The 26,117-nt window shown below is 40.7% G+C and overlaps 1 protein-coding gene across 2 annotated transcripts in view; it reads left to right on the top strand.

Moving 5' to 3' along the window:
* The window catches only part of ATP13A4 (ATPase 13A4), a 125,913-nt gene that overhangs the window by 79,306 nt on the left and 20,490 nt on the right, over positions 1-26,117 (top strand). For both annotated transcript variants that reach the window (XM_005903388.3, XM_070371637.1), the window contains exons 14-25: positions 1,184-1,334; positions 5,203-5,289; positions 5,519-5,672; positions 6,831-6,942; positions 13,921-14,045; positions 15,503-15,666; positions 16,499-16,621; positions 18,058-18,137; positions 20,049-20,091; positions 20,479-20,588; positions 22,435-22,531; positions 23,839-23,911. In XM_005903388.3, coding sequence (XP_005903450.2) covers positions 1,184-1,334; positions 5,203-5,289; positions 5,519-5,672; positions 6,831-6,942; positions 13,921-14,045; positions 15,503-15,666; positions 16,499-16,621; positions 18,058-18,137; positions 20,049-20,091; positions 20,479-20,588; positions 22,435-22,531; positions 23,839-23,911 — 1,319 coding nt within the window. The remainder of the gene's footprint in view (positions 1-1,183; positions 1,335-5,202; positions 5,290-5,518; positions 5,673-6,830; positions 6,943-13,920; positions 14,046-15,502; positions 15,667-16,498; positions 16,622-18,057; positions 18,138-20,048; positions 20,092-20,478; positions 20,589-22,434; positions 22,532-23,838; positions 23,912-26,117) is intronic.

Genomic DNA, 26,117 nt, shown 5'->3' on the forward strand with positions numbered 1-26,117 from the left:
CAAAAGGCTAGAGCAACCAAGGGAAGCGCAGTGTCCATATCATGAGAAATAATAGTCTGATTCTGAAGACCAAATTTTAAGACCAAGTATGACAAAAAGTGAAAAATACAAACTCTTCCAAGAAAGAGTAAATAGGAAGTTCAGAGATCTGGAAACTGTATATTGAAGGCACAGCTAGAGGTTCCTGTGTAATCCCAGAGGAAGGGAGTAATACAGTGTGTGCAACCAAGTTGGCCCACAAATCTGAAAGAAGTGGACACATGGAGGAGGATGGGCAAGTAAATTCTGACTGGTCCCAGGAGACAGATTTGGCCTCAATCTGGGAAGCACCTTCTGCTACTCGGGATTCTCCAAGCAGGATAGACTGCTTTGTAAACCACTTACTGTGCAACACGTGTAAGAAGGGCCTGACCAGTGAGAGGATATCCTTTCATAGGCCCAAGGCCAAATTTGGTAACTTCAATTCTGAATTAGTGAAAGAACCCTGCATGTGACGTTTGAGTTGTGTCTCGGTAAATTTTTAAATGAGGCCACTTCTATAGGAGGTGATGGAAATGATGCCTGCAATATAGACCCTAGATTCCAGGGTAGAAGAGGAAAATGCAGTGTCCTTTTCTAAATGTTTTTTAAATTTGTCATTTATTTAACATTATGGTCTTTCAAATCTCCAGTAACCAACTCATTCATTTATTTACTCTTAAATTTGTCAACTGTCTGCCGTGGACCAAACATCAGATATGTTGAAGAGAGATATGGAAGAAACAACCCTACCCTGAAGGATAGATTGAAGGCGATATATACATAAGAAGCTATAGTATGAGCAAGCCTGTTCTGTCTAATAGCATAGGAAATAGTGGGTCCAGAAGTTCAGGTGGGAGTAGATGCAGTTGGAACTAAGGGTGATATTTCTAGCTCTTTCTATACCTCTGGATTTAAATCAGTGCCAGAGAGGGGCATAGGGAAAAGAGGGAAGAAAGAGCTTGAAAGAACCTCAGGACCTTTCTCATGCTCACTGAACTCATGTAAGGATGATGGCTGAATGAAACACTATTCATTTGAGGGGATTAGAAACTGAGTATGCAACAAAGCATATTAACTTATATTTTTAAAAGATAGTTACCTCCAGAAGCTTCACTTTGGCCTGGAGGAAGAGGACTAACGTCCTTTCCCTTTTCTCCTTTAGTTTCCAGGAAGTCCACAGCTTTACCTCAGGCAGGACTTTGCCATGGGGCCCACTGTATGCAGCCATGACCAGCTGCCACTCTCTGATCCTTCTCGATGGGACCATCCAGGGAGACCCACTGGACCTCAAAATGTTTGAGGCCACCACCTGGGTAAGCCTCTGCTTTTCAGAGATTCTAAGAAGCTTCTTCAAGGCCAGGCCAACCCAGGTTTTATCACAGCTCTCCAATACTTATAGCATTAGAGGTCTCCAATATGGATTACATGTAGCAGTGAGGGGCAGGCTCATCTAAACCATTTTCTGCTTGTACAATGTATTTCTGTATTGGGGTTATTGTGAGGATTAAATGGAACGATGCATGTAAGAAATCCCTGGTACTGTGCCTGGAATCTATTACCAGCTCAATAGTCTCAGTATAATTATTATATAATTATATTCTAACTCTTCTCAACTACAATATGAGTCATGTCTGATTTCAAAGTTTTCTAGAACATGGGGATTAGGAAGCATCACGTCCCCAGTGCTTAGGGTAATTCATTGTTACCAGGAGTTTTATTTCTATTACTTTAGTATAATTTTCTCTCTAAGACAAGGCACTAAAAAGAACACCATGAGAGCTTTTGTTGAGACTGAAGTGGATTTCAGAGAAAATTATCTTGTTCAGGACCAAGTATCTGGCTTTCCCAGTTCTCATCTTGGCTCTGCTCTGACTCCTTGACCTCATGAGTATACCTGTGGCAGATTCATTTTGATATATGGCAAAACCAATACAATATTGTAAAGTTAAATAAAATAAAATTTAAAAAAATAAAAATAAAAAATAAAATGAGGGAATTGAAGTAGACCAGCAGTGTTCACATAAAAGAAAACAAAAAAGCTGGAATCTTTTCTTAAAAGGAAACCTTATTCAAAAGCACCCTACCCAAAACAAATCATTGGAGTTACTCTGGTTAAGATAGAAGATGGGGAGTAAATGTACAGCTTAGGGAACATGCATCCTCAAGTACTTAGCCACAGTCCACTCCACTCTCTGTAATCTGCTTCAGTTCCAGGTCTGTGTAATAACATGTGTAAAATCCTCACTGAAAGAGACAACCTTTAGGGTCCCTTCCAGCATTAATGGGGCCTCCCTGTGGCTCAGTCAGTAAAGAAGCTGCCTGCAATGCAGGAAACACGGGGTCAATCCATGAGTCTGGAGATCCCCTGGAGAAGGAAATGGCAGCCCATTCCAGTGTTCTTGCCTGGGAGATCCCATGGACAGAGGAGCCCCGTGGGCTACAAAGAGTCTGATATGACTTAGCAACTAAACCACCACCACCTCCCATTGTTAATAGGGCATGCATCTGTACCAATGTGATATAACTTTCTCCATCCTTCCTGGGTTACTGTTTCTGTATCTTTAAGTAGGAATTATAATTTCCTCTCTGAGATTTTTTTTTCTGCCACCGCTCCATGAGATGATTATAAAGCATTATGGCATCTTTAGGTAAAAGGTTCCTTTGCCTATAATTTAGGATCATTGTTATAGCAATTTAGTTCAGTCGCTCAGTCGTGTCTGACTCTTTGCGACCCCATGAATCGCAGCACGCCAGGCCTCCCTGTCCATTACAAACTCCTGGAATTCACTCAGACTCACGTCCATTGAGTCAGTGATGCCATCCAGCCATCTCATCCTCTGTCGTCCCTTTCTCCTCCTGCCCCCAATCCCTCCCAGCATCAGTCTTTCCCAATGAGTCAACTCTTTGCATCAGGTGGCCAAAGTACTGGAGTTTCAGCTTTAGCATCATTCCCTCCAAAGAAATCCCAGGGCTGATCTCCTTCAGAATGGACTGGTTGGATCTCCTTGCAGTCCAAGGGACTCTCAAGAGTCTTCTCCAACACCACAGTTCAAAACCATCGATTCTTCGGCGCTCAGTCTTCTTCACAGTCCAACTCTCACATCCATACATGACCACAGGAAAAACCATAGCCTTGACTAGATGGACCTTTGTTGGCAAAGTAATGTCTCTGCTTTTGAATACGCTATCTAGGTTGGTCATAACTTTCCTTCCAAGGAGTAGGCGTCTTTTAATTTCATGGCTTCAGTCACCATCCGCAGTGATTTTGGAGCCCCAAAAAATAAAGTCTGACACTGTTTCCACTGTTTCCCCACCTATTTCCCATGAAGTGATGGGACCAGATGCCATGATCTTCGTTTTCTGAATGTTGAGCTTTAAGCCAACTTTTTCACTCTCCACTTTGACTTTCATCAAGAGGCTTTTGAGTTCCTCTTCACTTTCTGCCATAAGGGTGGTGTCATCTGTACATCTGAGGTTATTGATATTTCTCCCGGCAATCTTGATTCCAGCTTGGGCTTCCTCCAGCCCAGTGTTTCTCATCATGTACTCTGCATATAAGTTAAATAAGCAGGGTGACAATATACAGCCTTGATGGACTCCTTTTCCTATTTGGAACCAGTCTGTTGTTCCATGTCCAGTTCTAACTGTTGCTTCCTGACCTGCATACAGATTTTTCAAGAGGTAGGTCAGGTGATCTGGTATTCCCATCTCTTTCAGAATTTCCCACAGTTTATTGTGATCCACACAGTCAAAGGCTTTGGCATAGTCAATAAAGCAGAAATAGATGTTTTTCTGGAACTCTCTTGCTTTTTCCATGATCCAGCAGATGTTGGCAATCTGATCTCTGGTTCTTCTGCCTTTTCTAAAACCAGCTTGAACATCAGGAAGTTCACGGTTCAGGTATTGCTGAAGCCTGGCTTGGAGAATTTTGAGCATTACTTTACTAGCATGTGAGATGAGTGCAGTTGTGCGGTAGTTTGAGCATTCTTTGGCATTGCCTTTCTTTGGGATTGGAATGAAAACTAACCTTTTCCAGTCCTGTGGCCATTGCTGAGTTTTCCAAATTTGCTGGCATATTGAGTGCAGCACTTTCACAGCATCATCTTTCAGGATTTGAAATAGCTCAACTGGAATTCCATCACCTCCACTAGCTTTGTTCGTAGTGACGCTTTCTAAGGCCCACTCGACTTCACATTCCAGGATGTCTGGCTCTAGATGAGTGATCACACCATTGTGATTATCTGGGTCATGAAGATCTTTATTGTACAGTTCTTCTGTGTATTCTTGCTACCTCTTCTTAATATCTTCTGCTTCTGTTAGGTCCATACAATTTCTGTCCTTTATCGAGCCCATCTTTGCATGAAATGTTCCCTTGGTATCTCTAATTTTCTTGAAGAGATCTCTAGTCTTTCCCATTCTGTTGTTTTCCTCTATTTCTTTGCACTGATCACTGAGGAAGGCTTTCTTATCTCTCCTTGCTATTCTTTGGAACTCTGCATTCAGATGCTTATATCTTTCCTTTTCTCCTTTGCTTTTCACTTCTCTTCTTTTCACAGCTATTTGTAAGGCCTCCCCAGACAGCCATTTTGCTTTTTTGCATTTCTTTTCCATGGGGATGGTCTTGATCCCTGTCTCCTGTACAATGTCATGAACCTCATTCCATAGTTCATCAGGAACTATAGTTCATAGTTCATAGTTCATGATTCATAGTTCATCATTCCATAGTAATTATAGCAATTACTGTTTACCAAAAGTTAACCATGTACATCACAGTCCCTGCCCTCCTGTACCCTGAGGACCGTCCATCTAAATTAGACAGAGAGGAAACAGCAGGAGCAACAGTGAACCAGGAGAAGAAAGACAATAAGGTACTGGCTATTCATGCTCAGTGTTTTCAAGTTAAGCCCTCTGAAACGGAGAAAGCCTTTACGCCACAAATTCCAGCAGAGAAAGCACGAGACATTGTATGACTAATTTAGAAGTGTCTGGCCTTCAAGTTCCATAGTATTTCCGATGCATTATTTTTTTGTGTCGAATTAAAATCTGGTTCACCTCCATGTAGCTGAGGGAGGAGAATACATTGAGACGGTCTGAGAATTTTCTCAAGGGGAGGGTTTGAGCACAGTATTCATGAATGAAAGGGAAAGAAATCTCTACAATGAAATATCCTGTATGAAATAGGAAATGGTGGTTTCCAGGGACGATTTCCAACTCAAGGGAGTGCCAGGATGTGCCATGGTTGTTAAGCCCTGTGGAACATCCAGTCAGGTAAGTCTTGCCTGCTGTCTACCCCACAACACCCAACTCGGAAGGAAAGTCCTGCGAGACCCACAATTTTCAAAGTTCAGAAATGTGTCTTCTTTGATTTCTACATGTGGAAATTGGTGAGACCTTGTTTCCCTTATTTGCTAAACTGAGGCCTGGAGGAGCAGTAACTAATTCCCCATAGCTAGAAGCTATGTGGTATGTCTGTCTCCATTCCCCCTCCCTCTACCAGGTCCCAGTGGAAGGAATTGCAATCCTGCATCAGTTCCCATTCTCATCAGTGCTGCAGAGGATGACAGTCATTGTCCAAGAGATGGGGGGTGACCAGCTGGTGTTCATGAAAGGTGCACCAGAGAGGGTGGCCAGCTTTTGCCAACCTGAGACAGGTAAGTGATCAGACTTACATTACAACAGGAAAATCTGTCCCACATATGTCCCTTCATCACTGGATTGGCAAATCTAATTGTCTACTGGCCATCACCAATCTGATGATTCAATGGTACTCCAAACTCAATACCAAAATCAAGCTTATCTTTCTCACTCTGTATTTTCCAACTTGGTGAATGAAAGTATTACTCCCCCACCCCAATTTAGGATTCTTCCTAGATTCCTGTCTCTCCCTCAGCACTCCTATCTTGTCAGTTGCTACTCCATGGCTCTGTCACTCCATCAGCTCAGGCCCTCATCATCCTTCTACTGGATCACTTCAATAGTTGGTGAATTGGCTTCCTCCTCCCCAGTGTTCCCTACTCTGATTCATCCTTTACACTATGTGCAGATCAGTTTTTCTGTCACATAGCATAATTATACTGTTATTTCCTACTTGCATTCTTTGGTTGCTTCTCATAGGCTCCAGGATAATCTCAAACTCCTTTAGAATCGTATCTAAAGCCTTCATGATCTGACTTCTATCACACTTTCCAGATTTTCTTTACTATGCCTGTCTTCACATCCTGTGCTTCCCCTGAGCTAAACTGTCAAGGTTTACTGCCTCATGGCCCCACGCCTGAGTACATGATGCTCCCTCAGCCAAATGCCCTTTTTCTTCTCCATCTGACCACCTCCTCCCAGTCTGGTAGATACACTAATGCTCCCAAAGTGTGCTGCCCAATTGCCTGGATCAGAGCAAGCATCTCATTCAATTGTATTCTTGGTCTACCGTCTGTGACCTTACTAGACAAAGACCCTCGAAACAGGAATTACAGTTCAATAGCTGCATAAACAATGCCTGATCCATAATAGACTCTCAATAAATTTTTGTTGGTTAAACTGGAGAAAAAAAGAATTATACACTTTACCCATTCTTCTTCTTCTTCTTTTTTTTTTTTTCTTTTGAGTACTTCCTTTTCACTTCTGCTTAACTGGATCTCAAGAAGTCAACCATGACAATGTAGTGATATTTAAAGTTCCCACTGACTTCTATACATACCTTTTGTAGAGATGTGTTTTCTTGGGCAAGTGTTGATTCTGTTTGCAAGGAATTTCTCCACCAGTACCAATTGAGTTTCATATTGCACACTAATCTTGTGTTATTTTCTGAACAGTACCAACTAGTTTTGTTAGTGAACTTCAGATTTACACGACACAGGGCTTCCGGGTCATAGGACTGGCCTACAAAAAGCTGGAAATGGATCACCACATCTCTGCCTTGATGAGGTAAGAGGGGAGGAGGGGAGAATTTTGGTAAAGCAGAATGATTTCATGGGACGATACACCAGATTGGGCAGCGGACTCAGCAACACAGCTTACTGAATTTTTATGTATAAAATGTCCTTGAACTTAGTAAATGGGGATATAGTCATTCCTTTCCTGCCTAAATCACAAAGGTGATCTGAACTTGACTGGGAGAATTGACCAGAAATAGCTGTAAAAATTATAAAATATGGTTGTACAGCTTTGTGAAACCAAATATATGAATATAACCTATGTTTCAGAGAGTTTGAAAGTGTGGTCCTGCTCTCATTTTGAACCAAATATAAATTTGATTTTAAATTATTTTTTTGTTTTTCATTACTTAGCTATTTGGGGATTTTATTATTTTTATTTTGTGTCAAAGTTGGTGAATTTGTTGAAAGTTAGAAAATATAACACTTGACTGAAAAAAATCTTGATAAAAAATGCACAACTTAATAAAACAAATAAATATAGCTTGGGCCCAACATATAATCTAGGTAATACTTGTTGAAAAACAAGAAAAACTTCAGAGAAGCTGTTATAAAGAGAGTTTTCTTATAGATAGATTAAAATAAGGATGCTCAAAAGTTAAAACGTACTGGAGTGATTAGCAGTTCAAATTTATTTGTTGTTTTATTTTCCACTGTTTTCAGGCAATGGTATTTATTTCATTTTCAAGTTATGTCCAGTACTCTATGTCAGCCACTATTGGTGACACTGCTATGGAGATAATCAAAGCTTAGTTTGTTATTTAGGATTTTAAATTTGGGAGGTCTAATGTAATTGTTTTCAACCTTGCCAAATTCAACACTCTCTTACTATAACTATTAGGTATCACTTCCTTTAATGTAAGAAAATAAAATTCATATGTAACATGATCTGCACACATTCTCTTTAAAAAAGAAATATAATGCCCTCCTATATAGCAAAAATAGAAGCACAAATTATAATGCCTTACAAAAAGTAATAAATAGTTCAATAAATACTCAGTTGACTCCATTAAAACAAAATGAAACAATACGTTGCTTACACAGTAAGTAGACTCCTTGGGGATGTAACAGGAAGGAATGCAGATTGATACAGGTGTTTTATTCATTGGAATCTCAGATATCTCTGGCAGTCTTACTGTCAATGAGGTGACTCTGTGAAATGACTAAAAATTCTTAGTAAAACTGAATATAATAGAACACTTTCCTCTCAATATACATTATATTCCTGGAGAACTCAATGCAATATTAAAAATATGTAAAAAATACTTTGTGTTTATATGTAAGAGAGAGCTAAGGGAAGTATGAACCATTTTATATTTGCTTATTGCAATACATCCACAGATGTTTTTAGTGTCCGTGAATCCTATAAAATATTCAAAAGGCATATTCAAAAGGGTAAAATTTTGCATGCCTAAAAAGTTTCCAAAATGTCCTCTAAAGGCAGTATACAGTGGAAGTGACAAATAGATTCAAGGTATTAGATCTGATAGAGTACCTGAAGAACTATGGACAGAGGTTCGTGACATTGTACAGGAGGCAGGGATCAAGACCATCTGCAAGAAAAAGGAATGCAAAAAGGTAAAATGGTTGTCTGAGGAGGACTTACAAACAGCTGAGAAAATAGAAGATGCAAAAGGCAAAGAAGAAAAGGAAGGATGTACCCATTTGAAAACAGAGTTCCAAAGAATAGCAAGGAGAGATAAGAAAGCCTTCCTCAGTGATCAGTGCAAAGAAATAGAGGAAAACAGTAGAATGGGAAAGACTAGAGATCTTTTCAAGAAAATTAGAGATACCAAGGGAATATTTCATTCAAAGATGGGCACAATAAAGGACAGAAATTGTATGGACCTAACAGAAGCAGAAGATATAAAGAAGAGGTGGCAAGAATACACAGAAGAGCTATTCAAAACAGATCTTCATGACCCAGATAACCACGATGGTGTGATCACTCACCTAGAGCCAGACATCCTGGAATGCGAAGTCAAGTGGGCCTTAAGAAGCTTCACTACGAACAAAGTTAGTGGAGGTGATAGAATTCCAGTGGAGCTATTTCAAATCCTGAAAGATGATGCTGTGGAAGTACTGCTCTCAATATGCCAGCAAGTTTGGAAAACTCAGCAGTGGCCACAGGACTGGAAAAGGTTAGTTTTCATTCCAATCCCAAAGAAAGGCAATGCCAAAGAATGTTCAAACTATCATACAATTGCACTCAACTCACACACTATCTAAGTAATGCTCAAAATTCTCCAAGCCAGGCCTCAACAGTACATTAACTGTGAGCTTCCAGATGTTCAAACTGGTTTTAGCAAAGTCAGAGGAACCAGAGATCAAATTGCCAACATCCATTGGATCATCAAAAAGCAAGAAAGTTCCAGAAAAAACATATACTTCTGCTTTATTAGCTAGACCAAAGCCTTTGACTGTGTGGATCACAACGAACTGTGAAAAATTCTTCAAGAGATGAGACTACCAGTCCACCTGACCTCTCTCTTGAGAAACCTGTATGCAGGTCAAGAAGCAACAGTTAGAACTGGACATGGAACAACATACTGGTTCCAAATAGGGCAAGGAGTATGTCAAGGCTGTATATTGTCCGCCTGCTTATTTGACTTATATGTAGAGTAGATCATGAGAAACGTTGGGCTGGAAGAAGCACAAGGTGGAATCAAGATTGCCAGGAGAAATATCCATAACCTCAGATATACAGATGACACCACCCTTAAGGCAGAAGGCAAAGAAGAACTAAAGAGCTTCTTGATAAAAGTGAAAAAGTTGGGTTAAAACTCAACATTCATAAAACTAGGATCATGGCATCTGGTCCCATCACTTCATGGCAAATAGATGGGGAAACAATGGAAACAGTGAGAGACTTTATTTTGGGGGGCTCCAAAATCACTGCAGGTGGTGACTACAGCCATGAAATTAAAAGATGCTTGCTCCTTGGAGGAAAAGTTATGACCAATCTAAACAGCATATTAAAAAGCAGAGACATTACTTTGCCAACAAAGGTCTGTCTAGTCAAAGTTACGGGTTTTCCAGTAGTCAGGTGTGGATATGAGAGTTGGACTATAAAGAAAGCTGAGCGCTGAAGAATTGATGCTTTTGAACTGTGGTGTTGGAGAAGACTCTTGAGAGTCCCTTGGACTGCAAGGAGATCCAAGCAGTCCATCCTAAAGGAGATCAGTCCTGAATATTCATTGGAAGGACTGATGCTGAAGCTGAAACTCCAATACTCTGGCCACCTGATGTGAAGAATTGACTTATTTGAAAAGACTCTGATGCTGGGAAAGATTGAAGGTAGGAGGAGAAGGGGGTGACAGAAGATGAAGTGGTTGGATGGCATCACCAACTCAATGGACATGAGTTTGAATAAGCTCCGGGAGTTGGTGATGGACAGGGAAGCCTGGTGTGCTGCAGTCCATGGTGTTGCAAAGAGTCAGACACGACTGAACAACTGAACTGAACTGAACTGAGAGGCAGTATCACCTCTGCTAAGAATTACTGATCAGTTTCAACCCCACCTTTGTCAATGGTGGGTGAGGCCCGGAGGGGGAAGTGACTCATCCAAAGTCATTGAGTGTTGACTCCCTGGACTTCTTGGCCCAAGGATAGTAGGCCAGCTTACTGTGACCCTTAAAACTTTGGCTATTACAGTTCTGGATCTTTGCTGTAATTTAACCAACCCAGGTCACTCAAGTCAGAGAGCTAGAAGTGAACTTTGAGACTGAATCTCACAGTTTAAAGAAGAGGATGCTTGGGTCAGGGATGTGGCAGAGTTGGAAATGGAATTTTGTTTCCTGAGAGTCTTTTGACACATATATATCAAGATTCTGGCTGAGGCACTGCTGCTTCTGATTTCTGTGATGAAATATTTGCGTATCAAGTTTCAGACTCATGACTTTGGAGTTTGTGAATATAACAAAGCATTCACAGTAGGGACACATGGTTGGGAGGGGCAGTTGGTGAGAGCAGCAGCAGACAGGAGAGTCCATAGCCCACAGCGTTGAAATTCCAACTCTCCAAAATCTGGTAAGGTCTATATCCAAGTTCACTGGTAGAATCTGACCCTTGGTTGTCATTTGGCCCATCTTGTGTTAAAGCTGCATCACCACCGTGTCTACTTCTAGCTAAGTCAATTTACCTAATTAGACATTTGCCCTAATCCATGATTAACGCAGAACATTCTTTCTGGTGTGTGTGTTTACTCAGAGTGCTTCCAGCACTGATATCATAATTTCTGTGATGGTTCTTGGCTCTCTTTATGCCTATTTCATCTTTTAAAAATCACATGGATTTTAAGAACATGAAGTGTAATCACAGGAGTGGCAATGCTCCTTCGTATTACACTCCCCATTCTTCATTATTTTTAGGTGCTTCAGGAGGAGGTATAACGTTTGTGCAGGAAACAGGAAAAGATAGCATGCTATTCCAAGTTACAGAGTGTGAGCCCCTTCAAGGGCTATGTCTTCTCCTTATTTCATTTTCTAGATCAGATTGAATGAAAAGAAGAATTGTGTCACACTTGAGCTAGGAGAGACTTTGCAGATTCGTTATTTTCACCACCTGCTTTTGAAAAAGTAGAGATAAATTGCCAGGCAAAGAAAGTGATTTGCCTATGGTTACACAACAGGATAGCCTCAGAGCTTGGATTGGAATGCTGGTCTCCTGATTATTGTGCACTGAACCCACATGCCAGAGGAACCAGAAAAATGACTGCCAAAGTGGGTTGCAGACTTTGTCAGATCTTGACACTACAGCCATTTTCTTGATGCCTGGTGCCTTGTGGTTGGACCGTGTCAGTGATCTCTGAAAATATCTAAAACCTGATGCCTGTGTATGAAAACTACTAACAAGATTAGAGGACCTCAGTTAGGCATCAACTATATTATCCTTCAAAAAGTAGCTCAAATATCATCTCCTCTAGGAAGGCTTCTCCAGTCATTCCACCCAGAAATGATTACACCATCCTCTGTGACACCAGAGAACTCTTACAATACTTTCCCCAGCTTTCCATATAATCAAAGTGATCAGGATTAATCTTGTCCTTCCAATTTGAATGTCAAGTTTCTGGAGTTAGGAACTACTATAATCCCTGTATATTCTCTTCCTCTTTTCTGAGCCCCGTTCCTTGCATTTATTTTGTTGTTATTGTTATTTAGTCACTAAGTCATGTCTGACTCTTTTGTAACCCCATGGACTGTAGCCCACCAGGCTGTTTCATCTATGGGATTTTCCAGGCAAGAATACTGGAGTGGGATGCCATTTCCTTCTCCAGGGAATCTTCCTGACCCAGAAATCAAACCCATGTCTCCTGCATTGGCAGGCAGACTCTACCACTGAGCCACCAGAAATGTTCTTACATTTATTTGGGTGTCCACTAACTGGTTATTGATCTGACAGATTTGCTGGCTTCAGTTCCCATGAGAACCCTCTGGCAGTAGAATTTCTGAAAGAGGAAATGAATTTTCCAGGGATGCCTGGGAAAAAGTTATACTAGGCAGTAGGGCATTTTCACTGGCAAATATTTGCTGAGCACATCCTCTGTGCTAGGCACCACATGGGTGTTGTTGAACTTGTCATTGAACCAAGCAAGTTTACCGTTAAGGATCAGAGACAGAGAGATAGATCAAGTAGCAAAGAATGACAAATAAAATACAAGCTGAACTGAGGTAGAAGTAATAGGTTGAGGTTGAAATTATTTCTATTACGGAAAGTCTTCATGGGAGGTGCATGTGAGTTTGATTTCAAAATATAGGAAGGGTTTCCATGACAGATCACAGGGAACTTATAACCTTTTCTATGAAGTAAGAAGAAATGTCTTCTGGCAGTCTAGAGCAAACGTTTAAAGATGGTTGTGTACAGAACATACCCATGGTCCAACTTGGCTGGAATGTGGGGTGGATGAAGAATTTAGTGATAGGTGAAGCTGGAAAGATCTTTTGGACTCAGATTATGGAGAGATTTAAATGCTAGGTTCAGAAGGATAGGGAGTGCTATCTCTCTGAGCCAGCTTTGAGGTGAGTAGTTCAAGTTATATCTACTTCCTGCCACTCCTGTAGAGATGTTAGCAGTGGCCTGGGGAGTGTCTCTAGTTCTGGTTTGGGCTGCTGGTTGGAGTGAGGCCCAGCATTGAGACACACACAGCAAGAAGGCAGTTTAGTTCTTCTGCGTTCATCTGTACTTGGGCAGACTTGAGAGGTGCTGGTGCCTTGCTCTTGTGTCTGCTAGACATATTTGGGTCTCAGATAAATGAATCATGGAAGAATCACTGAAACCCCAACCCCAGATGTACTCCCCTGCACTTAGTCCTGTGGAATGTCTTGGAAATGTTCTTGTGATGGGCAGGAGCCTGAGAGAATTCATTTGTTTGCACAAACAGCCACACTTTATGTAGAAGAGCAACGCTACCCACTGAGAGAGAGACACACACACACACAGAGAAAGGGAGAGAGAAAGAGAAGCTTGGTTTCAAAGGAAGGGCTCTTTTTAAGACTATGGCCTCATGTCTCTTGGGACCAAAACAGTATTGATGATAGCTTTGATTTCTAGAGAAACTAGTGTTTTATTTTATTTTTCTGTGCTGCACTTACTTTTCATGATGTTTTGTACCAGGGCTAGAACTTCTCTCTGGTGGTTGCTAACAGGTGAGGTGACAAAAATCACCCCATCAGATGGAAGACAATTTTGTGGTTATTTTATTCATTCTCTACCAAGATTAAAGTGAATCATGTACTGAATAAGCACCCTCTCTTCCTCTCAATTCCATCAGAGCAAACGTCTCCATATCCTTGTGCCTTCTCTTGTCTTTTTTCTGGAAGGTTCCTGCACATATTCAGGGCCTCAGCAATGGTGCGTGAATGAGTGAGTAGAGACCACTCTGAGAGGATGATATCTGTCATTGTTTTTGTTTTGCTTCCTGTAAGAAAGACTATAATGGGTGAATTCTGTTCAATCATTCATACACTTCCAGGGACCAGGTAGAATCAGACCTGATATTTCTGGGACTGCTTATCTTGGAGAATCGACTGAAGGAAGAGACAAAATCTGTCCTTGAAGAGCTTATCTCAGCCCGGATAAGGACTGTGATGATCACAGGTATAGAACAAAATACGTGGGTGAAAACAGGAAGAAATTGATGCAGAAATAGACACAGTTCTCTCAAAAAGTAGCAAATCTTTTTGACTCCCTAATATGGGTCAGGCACCATTCTAGATGCTGGAGATGGGCAACAAGAAAGGCAAAGTTTCTGTTCTCACTGAGTTTTCACTCACATGGGTTAAGACAGAAAATAAGTCAATCAATCAAATCAAATAAACAGCTCACAATAAGTGTTACAAGCTATGTAAAACAAAACAGGCTGATGTGGTTAAGTGTGTCTGACCGGCTACTTTAGATGAGGTGTTCCTTCTGAGAGGGGACTTTCGAAGTAACACTTGAATAAGAATCCTTAAGCCACGCAGAGATGTTGATTTCATTGTTAAATATTCAGAGAAGAAGAATGCTCAGTCAGCGTGGTCTGTACACTACGCTGAAGGCCCATCAAATGAGATCTATGATTCAGGAAATTATGAAATGTCCCTCTAGTCTCACTCTCAAACCCCAAATCACAAACAAGGGAATGATGAGACAGGATCACGCAAGAGAAATGTGTAAAATTTCCTAATGAATGCTTCTGAGTGGAGAGTCAATGAGTTCCTTAAGTATTTACATTTTTTGAGTGTGTGTTGCCTTCCCTTTCTCTGCTCTCAAAGTCAGATGCATTTAGCTCTATGAATTGTGGCATCAAATACAGTCTTTCCCCACCAAAGAATTCTCTCTCCACCCTACTGCCCTTGAACTCAGTTCTATGTTGGGGACTCAAGTGTACCTTCACTTCCCCTATGGTACTTCTCTATCCCCCTCCGCTACCCACCCCTCCAAACCAAGAGATTTTTGGATCACTTTTACCCTCTCCTTTCTGAGCCCCTCAGTCCAACTTCTAGGTGTTGCTGAGTTAATTTACTACTTACTAGAATTCCCCTTATATTATGGCTCTTCTGTTTCAAAATTTTTATTTAACAATTATTGCATGCATTCTCAGAATCTATTTTTAACCAGTTAGACTTATGTAGAAGTAAGAACTCATGGCTCACAACCTTCCCTCTTCACCTCTTCCCTCATATCAAAATTTCTGTCCTGCTTCTTCCCTTGCTTGGTTGTAATTTTTCTGGAGAATTGTCTTTGGATGAGGTGAAAGGGAGATATGCTTTCTGATCTATTATATACCCTGAAATATCTTTCTTGGCTTTGACAAGGAAATGGTGTCTTGCCTAGGTATAGGAAGTTTGGATTAGAGTCTTTCTTTAAAAGTTTTTATTGGAGTGTAGTTGACTTACAATGCTGTGTTAGTTTCAGGTGTACAGCAGTGATTCAGTTATATATTTTTATGTTTACACATCATTTTATATATAGTTTTACTCAGTTTATAAGTGTTTATATATAGTTTTCCAGGCTCTGCATGAACTGGTTCTGTCTCTTCAGTCCCATTTTGGGGTACTCTTCCTTTCTGCTAGGTGACAACCTTCAGACTGCAGTAACAGTGGCCAGAAAGTCTGGAATGGTTTCTGAAGGCCAGAAAGTCATTCTCATTGAAGCAAATGAAACTACGGGGTCCTCATCAGCATCTATTTCTTGGAAACTACTAGAAGAGAAGAAACACATTGCATGCAGGAATCAGGTATACCTACAATCAGACCTTCTGCCGTATTATCTGACTCATCACACGGTGTTGGCCTCTGAGCGGCTTTGACTGGCAGAGGTGTACGTGTGACCTGGGGTCAGCGTACTTCTTCAGATGTCTAACATGTATGCAGTTCAAAGCACTCAACTATATCACTTTACCATACCATTCATACTGAGTTTTAAAGTATGGTGGTTTCCTGGATGCTGGAAATAATACATCCCATTAAACTTAAAAAAGTCTTTAGAAAGAATATAGTAAGTGAGACTGCAAATCTATTTCCCTTTTTCCCCTTGCTTCCCAGCTATCCCATTGAGTTCAAACTGGATTTAGTCCCCAGGAGAGACACTGCTGTGTGCACTGGAAAAATCAGACCATGTCTTCAAGATGGGGGAAAAAAGTTTATTCATTTATCCCCAATCTTGCCAGTATTCTATCTCTATTGTGTCCTTGTGAAACAATATTAATTCTGCTAGCAAAAAAAAGAAAAAAAAAGAAAAGGAAAGTTTTCACTTCAGGAAGAGATTTATTAAGCTGCAATGCTTTCATATTTTTACACTTAAAATGTGTGAAATGTGCTTTTCTCTGGGACTCACCAAGATCAAATCAGGATGCGGACAGGACATGAGTGTTAGTTATCCTCCTGTTCACTAGAGGCCGTTGATGTGCAAAGATTGATCCAGCAAAGAGAAAGTGCTTCTCTGAGGAAACAAGGCTGGAGTGTGACTTTTAAAGAGAGACCCCAGACTGTCATAGTTGCCTTTGCTTAGATATGCTTGTGATCCTAACCACCTTATCAAGTCTAAAATAACTGTGTCTTGCTTTGCAGGACAGTTACATTAATATCAGGGAAGAAATCTCTGATAATAGCAAAGAAGGAAGTTACCATTTTGCTCTAAATGGAAAATCCTTCCAGGTTATAAGTCAACATTTCAGTAGCCTACTGCCAAAGGTAAGCTCTAAGATGGTACCTATCTCCTGGTAAAGATGCTAACAATGTCAAAGAGCATGATAGTAAGTGATTTCAAACCTTTAACTAGGTTAGCTATACCTACAGAATGTATCATAAGGAAAGCAGATAGTTTTGCAGAGGTCACTGTTTAATTTCATGCTAGATTTAAAATAAGTAAACTTGATTAACCAATTATCCATCAACTGTAGGATTAAAGCATTGGTGATTTCTCAAGTGATAAGATTGCTTTGAGGTAGCTGTCACTATACTGCCATGATTGAGGGGGTCTCACAGTATAGTGGAATCCAGCTTATACAGGAAGGTAGGCCAAGGATGGGGCTTCCCAGGTGGTACTAGTGGTAGAGAACCCTCCTGCCAACGCAGGAGACTTAAGAGAGGTGAGTTCGATCCCTAGATCAGGAGGATCTCCTGCAGAAGGAAATAGCAACCCACTCCAGTATTGTTGCCTGGCGAATCCCATGGACAGAGGAGCCTGATGGGCTATAGTCCATGGGGTTGCACAGAGTCGGACACAACTGAAGCGACACAGCAAGGGCAGACCAAGAATAGAGGAATTCCACCAGGCTTCTGATAGAGATTCTCTACACAAAAGAGTGTCAAACTTAAACCCATAGTGGGGGCTGGTGAGTTATATATATAACATCTGAACAAACTAGAGGAGGATTATGCTCATAGTAAAGCAAAATGATTTATTTGCATTCAATTGCTCATTATCTTGGGTACTGTTTAAGAAAAAAAAGAATGAAGACTTAAACTGAGTGAACTCTAAGTTGAGTTTACTCAAGAGGAGCAGGGAGCATACAGTTTTAACGGAAGAGTTTAGACTCTGTTGGATGGCGCTCAGGTTGATGGAACTGTAGAGGTTTTTATACTACAATCAATGAATGTTTCATGGCCCAAATCAGGTTGGAGATATCAGCTGAGTCTCACAATTGGTCAAGCCCAGATAGTACGGCTAAGTCAAAGGCTACAGATAATCACTCTGTCATCACTAGGTGGTTTTTCTGCTAGATTCAAATGAGCTTTCCAAAAAGCAGTTGCCTCCTTTCCTTCTTTTGGGATCCTGACATCATTTTATCTTGCAGTTTCTCATACTGTACTGGTTTAAGGTTCTATTAAGCTCCAGATTTTTCAGGCCCACAATCCCCATGGCAGCTGAGTTAAATTCTTGTAGGTCATTGTTTTCTTCAACTCTGTCTATTAAGTAGTCATCTTTACTGATTTTAGTCTTCCTGATCACTAACCTGATGACCAAAGTCTCAATATCTGTCTTCAAATCCGAAGGAGGACTTCTTAGAAACACTGTTTTCTCACTCATGGATATCATTAACCAGTCAGTGTTCTGAATGCCATCAGTTATTTCAGGTATGACCAGCTGACATGATTAAAACGTTTCCCTTTTGCGTTTTTTACAGATACTGATGAATGGAACCATCTTTGCAAGAATGTCTCCAGGGCAGAAATCCAGTCTGGTGGAAGAATTTCAGAAACTAGAGTAGGTTATTTACCAATTCAGGTAGTATAAAGTGCATACAGGCATAACAGGGGGAAAGTAAGAGGTACAGGAAGTCACTCAGTTGTTTAAGGCAGTGTTTGTTTGTTTGTTTTATAATTTCTTTCTTTTCTTTTAAAATTTAAATTTATTACTATTTTTAATTGAAGCCAATTTGCAGAATTGGCTTCCCTTGTGGCTCAGCTGGTAAAGAATCTGCTTGCAATGCGGGAAACCTGGGTTGGATCTCTGGGTTGGGAAGATCCCCTGGAGAAGGGAAAGGCTACCCAATCCAGTATTCTGGCCTGGAGAATTCCATGGGCTGAATAGTCCATAGGGTCGCAAAGAGTCGGACACAACTGAGTGACTTTCACTTTCACTGCCAAAAATCAACATCAATCAGCCGTAGGTATACATATGTCCCCTCCTCTTTTATTTTTATATCTTAAACATTTATATATTTGGCTGGGCCAGGTCTTAGTTGTAGCACACAGGGTCTTAGGTCTTCGCTGCAGCCTATGGGTTCTGGTTCCCTGACCATGGATCTAACCCAGGTCCCCTGCATTGGGAGTGCAGAGTCTTAGCTCTGGAGCACCAAGGAAGTCCAGGGCAGGGTTCTTAATGCGGCTACTCATGACAGTCACCTCAGGAGCTTTGAAAAATTAGCAATACCAGGACACCACCATCTAGAGATTCTGATTCAGTTACTCACGTGGGTGCTTGGACATTTTAAAAGTTCCTTTCATAAGTCAATTTTGCATCCAGAATTGAGAATCCCACTGAACTAGAACATAAGGGGCACAAGAAATAACTCTGAAAGGTCATTTGAATTTGACTTCTGAAGGTACAATGAAAATGTACACTTTATTTTTACAAATTATTTTTATCGTTATGATATATGGGGGACTCCTATAATAAGAGAGATACTCACATAACCCTGAAATATTAAAGCATTCTTATGCAAAGAATCTTGTCCATCCTAAATTAGAAAGATACTCTTAATACAAAGTGTCTCCATTAACAGAATCCCATCATTTGGGATCCTTTATTTCCTGTTAATGGAACTCCATGGAGTCTCTGAGGCTTTCTCTACCTCTGGTACTGGAGCACACCCACACAACTCCTGCTCCTGTTCACTTCATTCAGTCACTGAAAGGGTAAACAGTCCTCTCTTCTGAACATGGCCGAAAACCTCTGCAGTAAACTCGTTGTCTTAGGTAGCAGTGTGGAAGAGAAGTACAGCAAATTGTGCAAACACTGTCAGATTGCTCCTGCCTTAAAAAGCAGACTATTTCCATCAACAATTCAAGATAGCAGTATCCGTTCAGCCTTGAAAATCTATCATGAAATAGAGATATATTTTGTTTCTTCAACTTTTGATTCTGGCAGCCCATTTTTGAGTCACTCAAGTGACTGCTGACACAGTGGATTTCCTCTCTGGTGACTAAACATTACCAACAACTAATTTTTATTTATCATTTTAGAATGCCCCACCTCACTGAATACTCATAATGCTTTGTAGGGGAGATGAATGATAGTCAAAATGGAAAGTTAACAGGTCAAAGATCTAGATCTCCTGGTTTCAAATCCTGTGCCCTTCCCACCATGCCATGCTGTCATATAATGATGAACTTCCTGTTTTACAGCTGACAGAGTTGCCTCCTAGATAGTGAAGTGCAGGGTCTCCTTGAAGCACCTGGACTTAGGACGGCTATGTTGGTTTTCTTAATCCATTCAGGAACTGCTGAGTCAAACTCTACTTTTGGTCAAACCAGACTGTTAGGGAATCTCCCTTAAAATAAATAATAAGTTTGAGTCTTAAGTAATAAAGTTTATTTTATCTTTTTAATTAGAACAATTAGTAGGTACGATTGCTTTGATCTCCTCTACAATTGACACTTTGTTCCCTTTTAGTTACTTTGTAGGTATGTGTGGTGATGGAGCCAATGACTGTGGGGTAAGTAGCTGCCAGTGGGGGGCCATCGTCTTGCCCTCAACTGTATTTGCTCCAAGACCAATAAGAGATAGCATCTCTGGGGTTATGTACCGTCTCCATTCCTCTTGATGGAGAAACTGATGGGGAGGATTTGGGAAGGTTTGGACCAGAGCCACACAATGACTCAATGACCAGTATGGACTGAATGGAGTAGAATTTGGCTCCAGATTCTTTGGCTAGGTGTCGGAGTGACATCCTTTCTTATGTGGTAAGCAGAGCAAAGTATAATCATCTTCTGGCCAGAGCTTGGGCCTACAAGCCACCTTGTGGCCAGATTAACTAGCCTTTCTTATGCAGCCTCAGGAGAGATGTATGTGAGTAGACAGTAAGCTGACTCTTTGCTTTCAGGCTTTGAAAATGGCTCACGTGGGCGTCTCTTTATCAGAGCAGGAGGCGTCTGTGGCTTCGCCTTTTACCTCCAAAACTCCAAACATTGAATGTGTACCTCATCTTATCAAGTAAGTAGGTACTTTCCTCCAGCATTGTTTTAACCTCTCTTGACTTTTAGGTGTAGATCCCTTTATTCTGCAAAAACCAGGGGAAATGTGTGTCCCTGGGTGGAAAGGGTGCTTTGTGGGAGAAAGCAAAGATTCTACTTTGGGGTGGATTTACCTCCTGGGAAAGCAGTGGCATTTCTAATGAAAACCACTGAATAGATTATTTTTAGAAGATTGGAATCTGGAACTTGCTGCTGCTTTGAAAATGGTAGTCATACTGTTAGTATTGTTTTGAATGTATCTCCTTAGATACTTTCTTAATGGAGGATTTACAGAAACCCTCTCCTCCCTATCTGTCTTCCTTTCCTCTTGTGTCTTTAAACTTCTTTGGAATATCCTTCCTATCCCCAGTTTCCAGAATATTTATTCCTCTTTGCTGCTTCTACTACAGTTTCCCTTGGTGCTTCGTTCTCCTCCCCCATCCCAGAATATGTACTTGTGTTGCGTTTTGTTTGAATAATAGAGATGGTGAGCATTGTGGCTGCTTTTGGTTATTATAACTAGTATGTGTTTACAGTTTATGAAGTGCCAGCCTGGGATTGTAGGGATGGTCATTATTTCTTTTACAAACAAAGAACCTGAGACTCTGAGAACTTCATGTAGCCAAGCTCACTGCCATATAAGATTGAAGATTGTATTAGAATTAATTTTGCTTCAATATGTTTTATGTACAAATGTCATACTCCTTCCACCACATTAAAATAATGTTTTGATTAGCTCCTCCCCATTTAAAAAGTGTATTCATGCACTCGACAAGTATTTATAAAGCAGGGACTCAGTACCCAGAACTGTTGGAGGCACTGGGAATCCAGAAGCAAATAAATCAAACATTCCTTGATCTCACAAAGCTTTCTTCTGATGAAGAAGCCAGACAATAACACATACACAGATAAATCAGGAATAGTGTGAAAAGTCATGAGATAGCTCAGGTGATGGAATCAATTTCTTCAGATGTGGTTGTGTCGGGGCACCTTTCTCAGGAGGTGAGGGAGGAGGAGAAACCATCTTCTAGGTGGAGTTAACTACAGCAGTAAAGCCCTGATAGAGGAAGAGGTTTGATTTGAGGATCAGGTTTTGGAATCCCAGGAAACTATTCCAACCAGAAGTAAATTTAAATTCTTCTTTTTTTCCCAAAATGAAAGAGATAAAAGTGATATTTGATAAGTAATCTATTTTAAGCTTTAAATTTATACCATTTACTCAAAATCAATTAACAGTAACACAAATGAACATGCTCATTGATTCCAGTCTCTTTAAGTTGGATGCAAGCCTTATTTGAGTGTGCATATTATTTTAGTTCAGTTTTAGAAAAAGTTGGGACTGCCAAATGAAATTTGAATGAGATGTTTGCCAAACCCCTTTAGCACCTGGAGCATGAAAATAGCCCCCAAACCTGCAATCTTATTTAAATTCCTTAGTTCACGGATGAAGAAACTGTGACCAAGAGGAGGAAAATGAACTTCCAAGTCACATTAGTGAATAATTATGAACTCTGGGACTATTTCTCAAGTCTCCTGACTCGGAGCTGAAATAATGCTCACAGACAGGACAAAAGTAATTCCATATCTGGGCTTTAAAGCTCGACCAAAGGCTGGTGGACCTTGGACTGGAATTAGTCTTCATTGAAAATCTGGCATACTGACCACTGATTCCCACTGGCTTAAGACTGTCCAGTCTGTTAGACAAACAATCAAATTATCAGGCTTTGATTTTTTCTTCTGAGCTCAGCTGAACAGCACAGGATAACTGACCTCATTTCCTCCTGTGATTTTCATTTCTTTACTTTCTCATTTTTTTTCTCATGCAGGGAAGGCCGTGCCGCTCTCGTCACCTCATTTTGCATGTTTAAGTACATGGCTTTGTACAGCATGATTCAATATGTTGGTGTTCTGCTGCTCTACTGGGTATGACTTGGGACCTAGTCTCTTGGTTAGTGAGAGCTAAAAGTAGTGGTCACTTTCAATCTGCAATGCCTTTTAAAGAAAGAGTGCAAATAGGATATTTCAGGCTTCCTTGGTGACTCAGACGGTAAAGAGTCCGCCTGCAATGTGAGAGATAGGGTTCGACTGGGAAGATCCCCTGGAGAAGGGAATGGCAACCCACTCCAGTATTCTTGCCTGGAGAATTCCATGGACAGAGGAGCCTGATGGACTATGGTCCAAAGGGTTGCAAAGAGTCGGGCATGACTGAGCGACTAAGCACACACAACAACTAACTTACTAAATTCCTGAAAATTTAGCAATTGACTTTCATAAGTTAGTACAAAGCAGCATATCACTGATTCCTTGAATATAGGGATTTGGAAATAGGCATATCATATCCCCCAAAGTACATAGATCTTGTGATAGCTTTTATTATTTAACAAAATATCAAAGAAAAGACATACCTGTTTGTGAATTCAACCTATAGGCTTCTTCTATTGACTAACCCTGAGAAAGGGAATTCTACTTGTGCTGAAGGTATCCAGATTCACCTCTATGTCTTACCCTCTTGCTCCTGGGTTGAAGGTTTTACTTCTGTTATTTTCAGATTATATAAGTCCTTTTCCTTTCACTGATGAATGGGCTGAAAAAAGAAAGGCTGGTTACAGAAATCTGGCCATATTTTGGAATCCCAGTAACTCATTATCCTCAAAAGTAGAGTTAAAAGTAGAGATAATGGGTACTCATTGCCTTTTCACGAAGGGGTTGGGGGGCAAGGAAGCAAGTTCCTTGAAATCAATAATACCTGAATATTTTTTTCTTAAGAATATCAGCATGCTTTATCAGGACTTTCTACACCCGAGAACGCAAATCATGGGTTTAGTTATTCTTATTTTCCCTTGATGAAATTTAGGTAAGATCACCCCATTTCTCATTTACCGTTTAGAAAGTCCTATTTTGTTGTGCCAGACCAAACTCCAATCTTTCTGATAACAAGTAGAACAGAGAGAAGAGATGAATCTGGTAGAGTGAGGTGTTCCCCTCAACAAGGAGTGACAAAGATGTTCAAAGGACCAGCCCAGAAAGCACACAGCGGTGTCCCTTCTGATTAGGGAGAAGTTCACGGGCTTGTCTTTGATACTCTTGCTGACATGACCATGCCCCTGACCATATCGCCTTGGTCTTCTAATTGAAAATCCTATGTTGCCACGAGAAAATGAGTGCAGTTTATATCACATTTCATCCAGAAAGTTCTAACTGTTTTGAGCCACTTTCATTTTTATTTTCAGGAGACAAACAACCTTTCAAATTACCAGTTTCTGTTCCAGGATCTGGCCATTACAACTATTATTGGTGTAACAAGTAAGACATCTTTTAAATTTTCTTCTCGGAGATGCTGCCCTGCACCTGTGTCCCTCTCTGCCTGCAGGGTTGGTCCACCATGAGAGGCAGTCGCTATAGCAGCAGTGACGCGTGCCTTGTTCTCAAAGGGATATAGTCTGCAGGGAGAGAGAGAGGAAACAATCTTCAGTTTTAAGCGTTGAAAGCAAGTGTTATCCAAGGAAAAGCTGGCTAGTTATTTTACTGTTTTCCACAAAATATAGAGCTTCTATAAAGGGTTGCTAAACATTTAAAATGAAAAAAAGCACTTTGAAAATCAGAAACACTGTCTTCCATGTGCTTTTAAGTATAGTTATTGTCCAAATGTGCCCAATTTATAGAAGCTAAATGGCTTTCATGGTTTCCATTTCCAATCCTAGCCTCTCAGGATTTAGAACGGAGATTAAATGTAATCTTGCCATTACGCTACTCTCACCCACACCTCCGACTATCAATAATATGTGAATTGTCTCCCCAGTTTCCCTGATGTGGGATTTTTTCCCCAACCTGACCACTAACCATCATCTTGACCATATTCTCTGCTTTTCTCTGTTACATATGAATGCCACCGGTTCCACTTGTACTTTTAATCCTACCTGCCCCTACCTCCTAAAGGATTTTGTTTCTGTAAAAAGTCTTTTTTTCCACCATCAACTTTTCTTTGGTCTACTTGATCATTCCAGTCAGTGTATACATATATATTTTTGTATCTTCTTTCTTTAAGAAGCTCTTCCATGACCCAAAATCCACCATACACTGCTGTCCCCTTTATTGTCAAACTTCCCAAGTAGTTGAATAGACCAAATCTGTCCACTGCCATCTCTAATGCTACTGTCATTTTGTTTCAATCAGCCAGATTCTAACATTCAGTGGAATGGATTTGGATTCTGAACCTGTGCTGCTGCTTGGTGGGAGGCAGTGGTTTCCTGGCAAATATTTACCAACCAGCTCTTCAAAAATTGTATATAAATTTGGGCTTCCCTTGTGGCTCAGCCAGTAAAGAATCTGCCTGCAATGAGGGAGACCTGGGTTGGATCCCTGGGTTGGGAAGATTCCCTGGAGAAGGGAAAGGCTATCCACTCCAGTATTCTGGCCTGGAGAATTCTATGGACTATATAGACCATGGGGTCGTAAAGACTTAGACTCGAATGAGTGACTTTCACTCCACTTCATGTATACACACACACACACACACACATGCATATGCATATAAGTTTGGGCTTCCCTGGAGGCTCAGGCAGTAAAGAATCTGCCTGCAATAAAGGAGATGGAGGTTTGATCCCTGGCTTGGGAAGATCCCCTGGAGAAGGGAATGGCTACCCACTCCAGTATTCTTGCTTAGAGAATTCTATGGACAGAGGAGCCTGATGGGCTACAGTTCATGGGGTTGCAAAGAATCAGATGCAACTGAGGGACTATCACTTTCATGCATATAAGTTTACTATGAGCTTTACTAAAAAGAAAAATAAGTAGTGAACAATTAACAAATAGTAATAAAATATACATTACTCTTTCTTGCAAATTCCATTTAACCAGTTGATTCTCACAGAATGCTTTAACTGAGTTTCATCAAAATCTTGTATCCTTAGTCACTATACAGTTGTGATTGATGACTGAAATAGTTCCAATGTGATGGTTGATGATGTTTAGTTGATGATAAACTCTTGATGGTTTATCAACCATCAATAGTTGGTTGATGTTTTTCTTTTCCTGAATGAGCGAAACAACAAAGCCTTATGGTGAAACTTTAATCACATCCCATCAGTCATGTGAGCAACTTGTTTGCTAATTTGACTAACAATTCTTGAAAACTGGAAGGATATTTCCTCAGTTAAAAAACAATTGTTCATGATGTAATGGCTACAGATGTGACACACTTTTAAGTTCAATCTCCATTGTTAACTTCAAGAACAATGATAATGCTGCTGCTAAGTCTCTTCAGTCGTGTCCGACTCTGTGAGACCCCATAGACGGCAGCCCACCAGGCTCCCCCATCCCTGGGATTCTCCAGGCAAGAACACTGGAGTGGGTTGCCATTTCCTTCTCCAATGCATGAAAGTGAAAAGTGAAAGTGAAGTCTCTCAGTCGTGTCCGACTCTTAGCAACCCCATGGACTGCAGCCCACCAGGCTCCTCCGTCCATGGAATTTTCCAGGCAAGAGTACTGGAGTGGGGTGCCATTGTAGTAA

Source organism: Bos mutus, chromosome 1, assembly GCF_027580195.1.
Source record: "Bos mutus isolate GX-2022 chromosome 1, NWIPB_WYAK_1.1, whole genome shotgun sequence".
Lineage (NCBI taxonomy): Eukaryota > Metazoa > Chordata > Mammalia > Artiodactyla > Bovidae > Bos > Bos mutus.